Consider the following 14,014-nt stretch of genomic DNA (forward strand, 5'->3'; position numbering starts at 1 on the left):
ACATTCCAGATATCATATTTCTGTCAGAGTAATGGTAATGTGATCTGAAAGGGTTTCTTTGTGGCCCTCTGTCATGAGTAATTGGTGACTTTGAGGTTTTCTTAATTAGCTGCACCTCCCCTGGCAGGGAGGTTGGACCCATTTAACTGATCTACCCCAACTGGGTTATAAAGAGCTCTGGGGAGAAAATCACAGTTCTGTGGAGGCTCTGGCAGATGCCTAGAATAAGAAGATGTTCGGAGCCTTAGACAAGATCACACCTATGCAGCCTCTCTTAGTTCATTGCTCCCTTTATTCCACCAGAGGAGTTGATAGAATTGAAAACGTTCAAGAGATGTCTAGAGCACTATTGGAAAAAAAACTCTTAAGGTTTATCTTGAGGCTAAATGTGGTTAAGTGCCAATATTTCTCTGCTCTTATTGCATCCACAGAATGCTGTCCAGTGATCCTATTTTGGATCACTGGGATTCTCTTTGGGAAGCTGAAAAGTCCTCTGAAATGTAAACACCCCCCCACGTGCATTAGATCCATTCTTCTCCTGGCTGGTTAAGGACACCCAGGAAGTATCATTTGGGTGAAACCAAGTGATGATGAATTCATCCTTTTGAAGAAGTGCTGGTGTGCCCCTCCTCAAGAAGCCATTCCTGGACTCACCATTACGGACAACTTTTGTCCAATCATCCCACCTCCCCTTTTGGGAAAAGTGGTTGGAGTGGCATTGCAACTCTAGAGGATACTGAAGGAAATTATTTGGAATTAAGCTTATAACCTTAAGCTTATAAAAAAGGATTGTTTGGATCCTGTTAAGATTACAGGCCTGGATATGGGAGAGAAATAGCATTGGTCGCACGCATGGATGATATCTGGCAGGAGTGGGATGGATGTCATGTATCCATCCTTGCACTGTTTAACCTCTTAGCATCTTTTGCTACCATTGACTGTGGTATCTTTTTGGGCTGACTTAGTGACTTAAGGATGGGCAGCACAGTTTTGTGCTGGTTCATTTCATTCCTCAAGGCTGGTCCCAATTAGTGTTGATAGAGAACAAGAGGTTCAGCTCGTGGCCCTTTTTTGTAGTGTGCCACAGGGCCCAATGCTTTCTCCATTCTTTTTTAATGAAATTTAATGAAATCACTGGGTGAGATCATCCATCACCATGGATAAGGTATCCCAAATATTCTGATGATACCCAGTTATATATCCATCTCAGGTGAAGTGAGTAATGCTGTGGACATTATTTCACCAATGCTAGAGGCTGTGGGGGTCTGGATGGAAATAACAGACTTCAGCTAAATCCTGATAAGGTAGAGTGGCTATCGGTGGGCCTCTCTGCATCCAGAAGTATATCATTCTTGGTCTTGGATAAAGTTGCACTACCTCAGATAGACCTGGTGCCTGGGGGGGGAGGTTGTCTTTGTTCCACTTTTTTGTTATACGCCAGTTATGCTCTTTCTGGATAGGGAGGGTCTCTGCTTAGTCACTCATTCCCCAGTCATCTCCTGTTTGGACTACTACAATGTTCTCTACATGGAAACATGCTCTACACTGAAAAGTATCTAGAAGCTTCAATAGATACAAAATGTGGTCATGTCGGCAATTTTAGTTACATGTAATACCTTTTGCTCTTCAAACTGCATTGGATGCTAGTTTGTTTCTGGGTTCACTTCAAGGTGTAGGGCCAGGCTACCTATGGAACCATCTTTGTCCCATTACATCTGCCTTCCTCATCAGTCAGGGAAAATAATGTTGCAGGCCCTGTAAGTTAAAGAATTCCAACTGGCAGGGTGCCATTTTCCCTGCCCTGTGGAAAAATTCTGTAATTGGAGATGAGGAAAGTCCTCCCCCCTTCTTGCCTTCTGGAAAGGAGTGAAAACAGGGCTCTGCGGCCTTGCGTGGGGAGCCCAGAGAAGCATGCAATTGTGGAGCTATTTGGCGCTCTGAAAGCTCTCCATTTGCCTTAATTTTTAACAGTGTTTTACTCATCCTTGCCTCTTTATTTTTTTTTTTTAAAAAATTATTTTTCATTTTTCCAATTTACAAAACAATAAACATTTTTCTTTTTTTAACAGTTATCTCTTACAGTATCTCTTACAGTTATTTACATTTATTGCTATACATTTTTATTTCTCTGTTCTAACCAATTATACCACTTATCCCATACCTCATAAAATTCTGTTTCTTCCTTGCTTTTCATTTCTAGTGTAAGCTTATACATCTCGGCACATTCTAATATCTTATGGATAATCATATCATTAGCTGGTATATTTTCAAGTTTCCAGCATTGCACATAGACAATACGTGCTACTGTTACTATGTGTACAATAATATATTGGAGTTGCTTCTTTATCTTTTGATTAATTATTCCTAATAAAAATAATTCAGCTTTAAATTCAATTTGTTCTCCTGTTATCTCCTGTAGCCATCTCCTTATCTGTTCCCAATATTTCCTTGCTTTAGGACATTGCCACCACATGTGATAAAATGTTCCATCCTTATATTTACACTTCCAACAATCCGGTTTCATATTTATATACATCTTGGCCAATCTTGCCGGTGTTAGATGCCACCTATAAAGCATTTTGTACTGATTTTCTTTATATGCCGTTGATAATGTTAATTTGCAGTTTTTGTTCCATACTTTTTCCCATTCTTCTAAATTTATATTTCGGCCTACATTCCGTGCCAATGCTATCATCGAACCTTTCACCATTTCTTTTTCCATTTCTACCTCTAATAGATATTTATATGCTTTTGTTAAAAAAAATTCTTCCTTGCCTGTCAATATTCTATCCAGTTGTTGTGGTACCCCTTGAATTCCATATTCTTCCATATCTTTTCTATATCTTGACTGAGTCTGTAAATATGGCCACCAGTCTATAATTATTCCCTGTTCTTTTAGTTCTTCCTTTGATTTAAGATTCCCCTGACTATCTAATAATTCTTTGTATCTTATAATCTTTTTTTTATCCAATGTATTCAGGTAAATCGTTGCCTCCATTGGCGAGACCCAATTTGGTAATTTCATATAATGTTTCCTTTTGACCTTTTCCCATGTCCATATCAACGCTTCTCTTATTTGATGTCGGTAAAAGTATGCATATGTCTTGTTACGTTTATCCCATAGAAAGGCATGCCAACCGGCCTGTAAACCATGTCCTTCAATCGTTAACACCCTTTTGTTGTTTAAATTTATCCAGTCCCTAATCCATAATAGCCCCGTTGCTTGATAATAAATTTGCCATTTTGGAAGTCCAAAGCCACCTCTGCTTCTACTATCTTGTAGTGTTTTAATATTTATCTGTGCTTTCTTACCCAGCCAGATACATTTTTAAATTATTTTATTTAGTTCTTCAAAAAATCTCTTCTCTAATTTTATAGGGACTGTCTGGAATAAATATAATAATTTTGGCAATATGTTCATTTTAATCACTGAAATCCTTCCTAATAATGATAACTGTAATTTTCCCCAAATCTCTAAATCTTTTTTCATTTGTTCTATCAATTTTTTGTAATTATCATCTTTTATTGAGGAACACCTTACAGTAAGCCAAATTCCTAAATATTTAATCTTTTTTTCAATTTGCAATTCCAAATCTTTTTCTAATTCCTTCTTTTGTTATTCAATTAATTTTTTTACTAACATTTTAGTCTTTTCTCTATTAATTTTCAGTCCTGCCATTGTCCCATATTTTTCTATTTCATTCATTAAGATGTTTCCTGTCTCTAGCGGCTCCTCTATGAAGAACACTAGATCATCCGCAAATGCCTGCGTCTTGTATTCTTCTTTCTTTACCTTTAGTCCTTTTATCTCTCCATTAAGTCTAATTTGGGTTAGCAGCACTTCTAACGTCAAGATAAAAAGAAGAGGTGACATTGGACATCCCTGTCTTACTCCTTTATTTATTTCAAATTTCTCTATATTATCCCCATAGATTATCACTCTAACCTTTTGTGTCGTATATATCGCCTTTATCGTTTTCTCAAATTTCCCTCCAAATCTCGTATCTTTAATCTGTTGGAACAAAAACTGCCAATTAAGATTATCGAATGCTTTCTGGGCGTCCAAAAATATTAATGCCACCTGTTTTTCAGGATGTGCTTCATAGTACTCTAAGACATTTAACACCGTTCTCATGTTGTTCTTGATTTGCCTTGTAGGTAGGAAACCATTTTGGTCCAAATGTATTATTTCATTTAATATTAATTTCAATCTTTCCGCAATTATAGTAGTAAAAATTTTGTAATCTGTATTCAGCAACGAGATTGGCCTGTAATTTTTTATCTGTTTGGGGTCTGTACCTTCTTTTGGAATAAGGGATATATAAGCTTCTGTCCAGGAGTCTGGTAATTTGGCTTTCTCCAATACATCATTATACACTTCTAGTAATATCATTTCAAAATCCTCATACAAGCTCTTATATACCTCCCCTGGAAGTCCATCCGGCCCCGGGAGTTTTGTTACTTTTTTGTTTTTGCACTGCTCTTCTTAATTCCGTGGTTGTTATTTCTTTATTTAATATTTCCCTCTGCTCTTCTTTTAATTCCGGCAAACCATTAACCCTTAAATATTGTTTTATATTCTTCTCATCTATTTCTTCTTTTTTATATAATACCTCAAAGTAGTTCTGGATTATTTTTTTTCTTTTTATCCATTTTATACTTTAACTCTCCATTCTCATCTTGTAATTCCTGAATCAATCTTTTTTCCCTATCTTTTTTTAATTTATAGGCAAGCCACCTCCCGGGCTTGTTTGCATGTTCAAAAAATTTTTGTTTTGCCGTTTTCAGTTTCCTTGCCATTTTCTCTTGCTCCACCATGTTTAGTTTATGTTTAGCCAAAACCATTTCCCCTTTAATTTTTTTCATTCTGGGGCTCCCTTTGTAATTTAGATTCTAATTTTTTAATCTCCTTCTGAAGTGTATTTTGCGTTTGCCTTTTCTCCTTATTCTTTTTTGCTATATAAGCTATCGCTATACCTCTTAGATATGTTTTAGCCGTATCCCATATAATTTGTAATGATGTTTGTTGCTTTGTATTTTCTTTAAAAAATAGTTCCATTTCTTTTCTAATCCTTGAAATAAATTCTTTTTCCTTTAAAATCTGAGAATTCAGTGTCCGCCTTCTCCTAACTTTTTTCTGTCCTTTCCAAGTTATTTTCAAGGGATTATGGTCAGCCCACATATTTGACATTATTTCTATTGCTTCTATATCTTTTCCTACCTCTCCATTCATCCATGCCATGTTTAACTGGGACCAAGATTTGTGTGGGTTCGAGAAAAAGATATATTCCTTTTTTTATTATTCAATTTTCTCCACTGATCAAATAAGTTAAGTTCATGTACCATCTCAAAAAATGTCCCTGGTATATTTTTCGTTTCTTTTTATTTTTCATACTGCTAACATAATCCTTTTTTTTGTTCACCACCGCATTATAGTCTCCAACTATACAAATATTTCCCTGTCCTATTTCTATAGGTTTTTCATGTAGTTTGCTGTAAAATTCTTTTTGATTCTCATTTGGGGTGTAAATTGTCACCAACAACCATAACGTCTGCTCAATTTGTAGTTCTATCATTAACACTCTTCCATCTATATCTTGATTTAGCCTTTATTACCTTCCTAATATATACCGCTATTCCCCTCTGTTTTTGTTCCACTAATGCTGTGTATAGTGTTCCTAATTTTGGGAATTCCAAACATTTCCTATGTTGCTCTTTTATATGTACCTCTTGTAGGCACGCTATATCGATACCTTGTTTTACTAATTTTGTTAATATTTGTTTTCTTTTGACAGGGCATTTAATCTGTTAACATTGATCGATACTAACCTAATTTCTTCTTCCATTGTTCTACTTGTATTGTTCTACTTCGTCATGATCTCAAACCCACTCCTTCTTCTCTCCTTTGTCCTTTTTCTTCCTTATTTTCTAACTCTCGTTCTATTTCTTTTGACTCCTGTTGTTGGTCTTCCTGACTTCTAGATTCTAATTCCTCTTTACTACTACTCTCTTCTTCCACCCCTTCCAACTGATCATAGAGTTCTCGTGCCTTATCTAAATTATCTATCTTGATCTTTCTCTCCTGCCGTAATACCAACATCCCTTCTGGAATTAACCATCTAAATAGTATATTTCTTTTAATTAGCTGTGCTGTAAGAAACCTATAATCTCTTCTCTGCTCTCTTACTTTCTTCGGGACTTGTTTTAGTGTTTGTATTTCTTTATCCTTATAAATCATTGGGTCATCTCCCGTGATCTTATAAATTATATCTCCGACTTTCTTTCTCGCAAATCTTATATGGACTTCTCGTGGCAGTCTGTTACGCCTACCGTAGCTCGTGTGAATTCGATACACCTCATCAATCTCCAGTAATATTTCTTGCCTATCCCTTTGTAGGGCTCCCGCTATCAGCTCTGCCATAATAGTACCCAGATCTTCTTCCTTTTCTTCCATTACATTCTGGAATCTTAAATAATAGGCAGCTCGGTCCATTTCCAATGAATAATTGATTCTGCCATTTTTTTTGTTAATTACCATCAATTTTCTGTCTACTATGTCCACTTTTTTTCCATTTTTTCCGATCTCACCTCCATTATCTTTATTCTTTCTTCATTTTTCTCAATTGTTTGTTGTATCATCTCTATCCTATTGTCTAATTTACTCATATCCCCTTTCAGTTCTACATGGTTCTTAGACATTGTTTCCTGCATTTTCAACTTTGTTTCCTGAATAGCCAATAATGTTGTCTGCATAGTTTGCATGTTTGATATTACACTCTGTTTTTCCACCCCCAACATTCCTTCTATTGTTCTCTGGCCTGATGGGGATGAGGGTGTCAATGATGGACTTGATGTTGTTTTCTTTCCTGTTCTCAATGTTGTCATTGCAGTACTTGTTCTATTCCTCAAATATACAATATTCTTAATATTCCCTTATTTAGCTAGCAGCCTATTAATTTCACACTTTTTCTCTGAACCTCCGTTTCTTCGTTTTTCTTTCTCTTCTCTTCTACATCTACATCCACTGCCACCCCAAACCTTTTTTCTCCTTCTCCAACACCATTCACTTCCTTTTTTCCTTCTTGCTTGACACACAGTCCCTCTAAGGTTCCAATTTTCTTCTCCAATCTTATATCATCAACCGCCTATCCACTCCTGTCAGTCTCACCGCCACGTCTCGTCCTCTTGCTTCTCCTTTACTTTCCCCGATCTTCTGTTGCCTTCCGCTCCTTCCTCGTCTCTGCGTCCCAATCTATCTCCACCTTTCTCCACCGTCTCCACTTTCTCCAGTCATCTGCTACGTGCTGCTATGTGCTGCTCCTTCTCCGTTTTCAATTTTCTTTCATTCGTTTTTTCCTGCTTCTCCCGCTACTCTCCTAGACCAAGGCTTTTCAACCAGTGGTACGGGTACCACCTGTGGTACATTGGCACTTGGTACGCAACCATCCTAGAAAAATAGCGGGGGAGGGGAATGAGCTGAACCAGTGGCAGCACCGCACAAGCCTGAGCAAGAGATGGCTGGAGCTGCAGGGCTGTCAGGGCTCAGTGGAAGCGCCAGGATCAGCGCTTCTTCGGGAATGTCAGGGCTCAATGGAAGCGCCAGGATCAGTGCCAGGCTCCAGCTGGAGCTCGGCGCTGATCCTGGTGCTTCTGCTCAGCCCAGAAGAACCCTCATCAGCTGGAATGTTGCACCATCTCCAGGGTCTTGTAATTGACATTCAGATGCTTGGCAACTGCTTCATATTTATGATGGTCACAGTGTCTCAGGGTCATGTGAAGTGAGGAAAACCTGCTGCAACCACCCAGCAGATGGGGGAAATAAAAACCAAACACCCCCACCCCACCCCCACTGCCAATCCTCAACAGAAATGCTCACAACAATGAAAACCTCGGACAGGAGGAAGAGCGCCGCTGGGTAAGCAGGCAGGTATCTTGCTTGGCTGTGGCTTGGGGGGCACTTTTTCAGTGCCATTGTAACTTCGAACAGTCACTAAGCGAACTGTTGTAAGTCGAGGACTACCTGTACTTCATCACTTTTTTCCATTTTGGGGGGGGGTCATCAAGTTTTTGACACCTTGCTAAGTGACTGGTGGTACTCGGATATTGCCATATCCTAAAAGTGGTACAATGGGTGAAAAGGTTGAAAAGCCCTGTCCTAGACCACCATTTTCTCCAACTTCCAATGTCTATCGCCGGTCGTCTCACTTCGCTCTTGTCTTACTCACTCCGCCGTCTCTCATCTTCGTTATACCACCTCCCTTGTCTCTTTCCTCAATCTTCTCCCAGCTACTTCCTTCGCCGTGTGTTAATCCTCTCCTTTTAAAACATTTCCCACAAAGTTCTTTGTCTCCCTCCTGTTAATCCTTTAGTTATTTTAATTTGCTGACTCACAGCTCTTCCCACTGGGTCGCCGCTTGCTTTGAGGATTCCCTCACAAATTGAGCTTCCTTCTCACACCAAAACTCACGGACATGTAAATCTTTTTAGGCTCTTTTCTTCTATTACTATTTTGGGATATTTTTACTCACTTCAAATGACACAGTCTGTTAAATAAATCCTTGCTTCCGCATCATCTGTGACTTGTCATGGCCTCGAATCTGCCATCTCACAATAGCAGACACTTTCACGCCAGGTTTAAGGGGTTTCCTTTCGTTGTAGCAGGTGATCGCCTTTCACCTCGCTACCCCTCAAGGCTTCACCCTTTATCTCGAGTGGCCCTCCAGGCTCTCCGCACCCCGAAGGGTCCCCGATCGTGGAAGAATCAGAGTTGGAGGACGGAAACTGTCCTCTTTCCTCTACAATGCCTCAACGTCGCCACCGGAAGTCCATCCTTGCCTCTTTAAATTCTTAACTTTATATATTGTTTTTATATTTTAATATTTTATTGTATACCACCCAAGGGCCCTCTGTGATGGAGATGGGCGATTTAAAAATATGACAAATAAATAAATATATTTTACAAGTTATTATAAATCACAAAATCCTTAGTTTTCATTCGATTGTCTCATACAATTAAATGAAATCCACAATTTTTATTAACCGCTTGAAAATAAATACTTAAGCTACCATACATCTAAACTATTTTAGCTTTATATATAAAATCTTTAAGAAGATGCCCTGTAAATAGCATCTTCTTAAGATGCTATCTATTAAGATCCATATCTATTAAGACATGGATAAATAACAATCTCCTTTCATCTTTATTCAACCTATGTTTAAGGGACTGATGCTTAGAACAATCAACAAAGCTAGAGTACTGTGATCTGAAACCAGAATGCGAAATCTCAAACAAATTGTTAGAAGCTAAGTGAAATAAAGCACTGATGCTCACATACTTAAGGAAGATGTGAAAGGGAAGATAAAGAAGCTGTTTCCAAAATATTCCACTTTTATAATACATATTGGGCAGATTTATAACAAAATATTCTTTGGCTTGGTTGGTTGAAGAATGTTTGAATAGCATTCATCATCTCTTCTTGTTCTAAAAGCTACACTGCAGCAATTGGAAGAAAACTGCACATACCCAAATACTTCTCTATGCATAACAATAAAAATATTATATGGCAATATAATTTCTGATTTAGCCTCATGTATGATTAAGCATCCATCTTCATCCACATTTTATACATTGGTTAAGAAAACTGGGTCTCACATCTCTAAGTATGAACTACCAATTTCTAGCAACTTCCTATCTACAGAATCATGCCTGAAATACATTAATTTGTTTTCTTCCATGTGCAGGTTGCTTTTTTTTTTTAATCAACCAAATATTGATCAGTTGGTTGCAAAAGAAATTTATCGATCAGCTTTCCATCTGAGCCTGATATCATGCACTGTGAAAGAGTGAGTGGTCTAGCATCACCCAGCTGATTTTCATGCCTAAGACAGGACCACAACTCACAATCTCTAGTTTCCAACCTGGTGTCTTAATCATTAGATCAAACTAATTCTCCCCTGGAATACTTTAAATGTACTGAATACATAGTATTGCAAGTAAAGACCTTTTAAAAAAGAGAAATCTTTATGATTTTGAATGTTTAATTATAAAAAACTACTATTTATGGTAACTTATTTACAAAAATGTTGCACTCATACCTATTTCCACATAACGACTAGGTAGATCGCGTATTTCACTTGCATGCCGTTCTTTCACTGAACATATCTATGAAGAAAATCATATTAATTATAATTACTGGTTTTAGAAAATAGCATGAGATCATACTGATGTATTGGCAAATGTGCCTAACCACCGTAATGTTAAGATTATAATTTCAGTAAATATTACAATTTAAGAGACCAATGCTAGAAGGAGCAGGATATAAAGCACATAAATGTCTCAAAAAACATTTGGAAGAGTTAGTTCTTTAAATTTCAAGTATAATATTAAGTTTAATATCACAGCTTTTATAGATGTCAGATTAGCAACTCTGTCAGACTGTAGCGGTAAAACCTACAAAAAATCTTTTGTCATTTTGAAATCTACCAAATTTATGCAGTTTGCATTTCTGTAGATAATTTGTTTAATCCAAGAAAAAGTTTTGTCTATGGAAAGTGATAGAATTATGATTCTTTGTTACTTATTTTTATTTTGACACAAACTAATTCTTCCCATATTTTTAGCACTGTTTTAAGTTCACATGAATATAGGTTTTGGTTGGTCAAGAAAATAAGCATTTTTATATACACAGCATCATACAACTTCCAAACATTTCTTACAATTCAGTCTTACAGTATCTACTCAAGGAAGGAAAGGTTAAAATCCTATCCTTTTTGGCCTTTTGGTTAGAAATGAAGGCAATTGTTTGGCAGAAAATTGTTGTGTCTGCCCCCTCCATACCCTCTCTAGAAAGCATGTGTTCAACATCCCAGGATTCATTACTCACTAATGTTAAGGCTGATGGAAAATAGTTGATAAAACATTCAGCTTAGTAGTTCCTTTCCAGACTAAGCAGTTAATGAAACCCAAAACTCTCTTAGCAGCTTTCATAGCACATTGCTGGAAGACAAAGGAGAAAGATCATCCCAGTGTTGACTACTCACACGCTTAGAGAAATCTATCTGACCATTAGGCATTTGTCATTATTCCTTCTTATGAAGGTCAGCCCAATGACATTTCTATGGCAGCAGGAGTTCTCTGCACAGTAGTCAAATCAAATTCCCTTCTTTTCCCCCCCTCCCTATCGCTTTCGCTTTTCAGAATAATCCTCTGTTTGTCTGTGATAGCAGCAAGCATTTATTACAAAGACAGGTAATTGTACCTTTACTGAATTTCCCCAGCCAATAATCAGTGTTAAATTATCTTTCCAGCAAAGGCTGCAGGGATACATATCAGGACGGAGGCTTATATCGTCTCGGGGCACATTGGTGATTCTTTGCTTAGCAATCACGTCAAATATCTTCACGCCCTGGAAGTTTAATACACAGTAAGAGAATTCTGTGTGATATTTTATACACAAAACATAGTCCAGAAGTATCACAGGCTATATCAAGGTTGCATTCTATTCTACTGGAGGCACAAAAAAGATTTTGGTGAACAATTGGAAGAAGTTGGCAGGAAAACCGTTAGTGTGAATTCTCTCCTACAACAAGCTCTGAAAATGTTTAAGTAAACAAGGGAAGCAGTTGTGCAATTTTGCTTTGTTGTCAACTTACAATCAAAACTTACATACACATACAAATATTCATGCACATTGATGTTTCTTTTTTGTATTTCTTACTCAGCAAGAAAACTAGAAATGTGTGATAAGATTTATAAAATACATGAAAGAATGTATTTTAACTTGTGCTATCTTCTAAACACGTTGTTTTAGAAACTCATTACCTTCTTGAAGTTAGCTTTGTCTATGTTAGCAAAATTGATTACAAATTCTGTAAATATGCATCATGCTTTCTGTTAGGGGAACTGAACAAGGTGTGGTTATGACCAAGAGATGAAACTCTTTAAGCAGCTCAATGCTTCCACTTTTGAAGTTATAAAACTGTAAATTAGTTGGGCAATATGTCTACTTGGACAAGAATTTCAGATCACAGAATACAGAAATGAGTGCTACAATTTTTTCCTCTCAGGAGAAAAAGCATATACTGTCAAGATCCTCTCTGTTTTAACACAGATTGCCAAAATTAAACTAGAAATGTTTAAAGCAGAAATCTCTGTCTCTTAAACTTATCAGAGGACTCTACAAAACTGCTCTAAAACTATTTTATGTAGAAAAAATAAAACCCTTTCTTTCTTCACATTTTACAGAATATTTATCAGCCTCACAGCATGGCTGAATACTCATAAGATATAGTATTTGAAAGATCCTACATAATGACTTTTTAGTTGCACATCTTAAGACCTTTAAATGTTTTTAAACTGCAGCTTCCAGAATCCTTCACCACTGCTTATAGTGTGAGTTCAGATTTCCAAATTCAAATATTTGAAGGTTCAGGTCGGCCCGTTCTGCCCTAAAGAAAAATCGTGAGGGAATATGATATTCCTAAGAAAAGTGAAGTGGAAGTACATTTTTTTTCTGAACTTTGGTATGAGGAATTATTCTACAGATTTATGTTTTCCTACTAGCAAAAAGTGAAAATTACATTAAAACCATGTCAGAGGATAAGAGAAACATTTAAGACTTCATATGACAGTAAGTCAACAGTTCTTGTTCATAAAGCAATCTACAATCTATGGTTTTGAGCTGAAGAATCCTAAATAAGAGTTTATTCTGCAATTCTCTGGAAATTAAATTTCTAAACATTTTCTGAATGACGATGGCAACAATGTATCTCTTGGACAAGTTACAGGCTTCTCTTTTCTGTCTGTATAATATAAATATATTATTTTATAACATAAATAATATTCTATAATATTACTTTTATAATATAGATATATTATATAAATAAGTAATGTTTCTCTCATGCACATGCTCACACACATGAAGCCACTTTAAGATGAATTAAGGTAATGACACCAGAAAAGTACACTATCAATCCAGCAGAACTCACCATATTGTTGGCCCATGCAATCAGATTTCCTCTCCATTTCACGTTTCTTATAGGTCCCTCTCCTTCATGTAAAACAGAATACTTCCATCTATTCATCCAATTCTTTTCAAATAACAATAACTGGATAAAGAATAATTTTTAAGTTTTTAAAATAGATTAATATAAAAAGGTAATTATATATCATTTCACTAGGATAATGAAAAGTACAGGACAAAATATTTTCAATTTTTAGATGCCTGCAACAAGAAAGACAATATTGGCAAAAAAAAAAATACAAGCAGAACTAAAAGTGTAAGATTTTGGTGCATTATATAAAATTTAGGATAAGCAAAAATGTAAACCAGAATTTTTGCTTTTGAATGGTTTGATAAAGCTAAATTTAAACATCATACTTCCAAAATATTAACCTTTGTAAAGTAGACTATATCAAATTTCAGTTGCAATCCTGGAAATTAATACAGCAGATACATATTAACATGGAGATTCACAAAGATTTACATATTTTGTCCTCATGTTTTATTCCTTCCTTTTTATGTGTAACTACGGGAAAACTAGAATCCATCTCTTCACTTTTCAAATAAATACACATCATTGCTATTTCTAAGGTTCCTAAAATATAGTATTAGCTGCGGCTTACATTATTTGAGCTAGTGACTCCTAAGGAAGTGGGCAGCGCTTTCTGTGCTGCTTGTTTGGCCACCTCGATCCTGTCCCCTACTGAGCTGTAAAAGCAGCCAGGGAGGTGAACCACAATTGGGCTCATACAGTAGTATTTGACGAGGAAGTGCCCCCAGCCTTGAAAGAGGTAGGTGATGTGCCCCCCCAAGCTATTTATTTATTTATTTATTTATTACATTTATACCCCGCCCTTCTCCTGGTGGACTCAGGGCGGCTTACAGCCAGTTTAGAAAACAAAACAATCAATACAATATACAAAATTTAAAATATAGTTAAAAAGAAATATTAATATGGGCCTTTTCTTCCTTTTTTAAAAAGTTATTTAAAAACCAAATTTAAAATCCCCTTA

General features: G+C 36.5%; 1 protein-coding gene across 1 annotated transcript in view; it reads right to left on the minus strand.

The window, feature by feature from the left end:
- VPS41 (VPS41 subunit of HOPS complex) overlaps window positions 1-14,014 on the minus strand; it is a 158,504-nt gene that overhangs the window by 54,707 nt on the left and 89,783 nt on the right. The window contains exons 8-10 of the mRNA XM_015811174.1: window positions 12,988-13,107; window positions 11,259-11,405; window positions 10,096-10,162 (exon numbers count right to left, since the gene is read on the minus strand). Coding sequence (XP_015666660.1) covers window positions 10,096-10,162; window positions 11,259-11,405; window positions 12,988-13,107 — 334 coding nt within the window. The remainder of the gene's footprint in view (window positions 1-10,095; window positions 10,163-11,258; window positions 11,406-12,987; window positions 13,108-14,014) is intronic.

This window comes from Protobothrops mucrosquamatus, unplaced genomic scaffold, assembly GCF_001527695.2.
Source record: "Protobothrops mucrosquamatus isolate PMUCROS unplaced genomic scaffold, P.Mucros_1.0 scaffold32, whole genome shotgun sequence".
NCBI lineage: Eukaryota > Metazoa > Chordata > Lepidosauria > Squamata > Viperidae > Protobothrops > Protobothrops mucrosquamatus.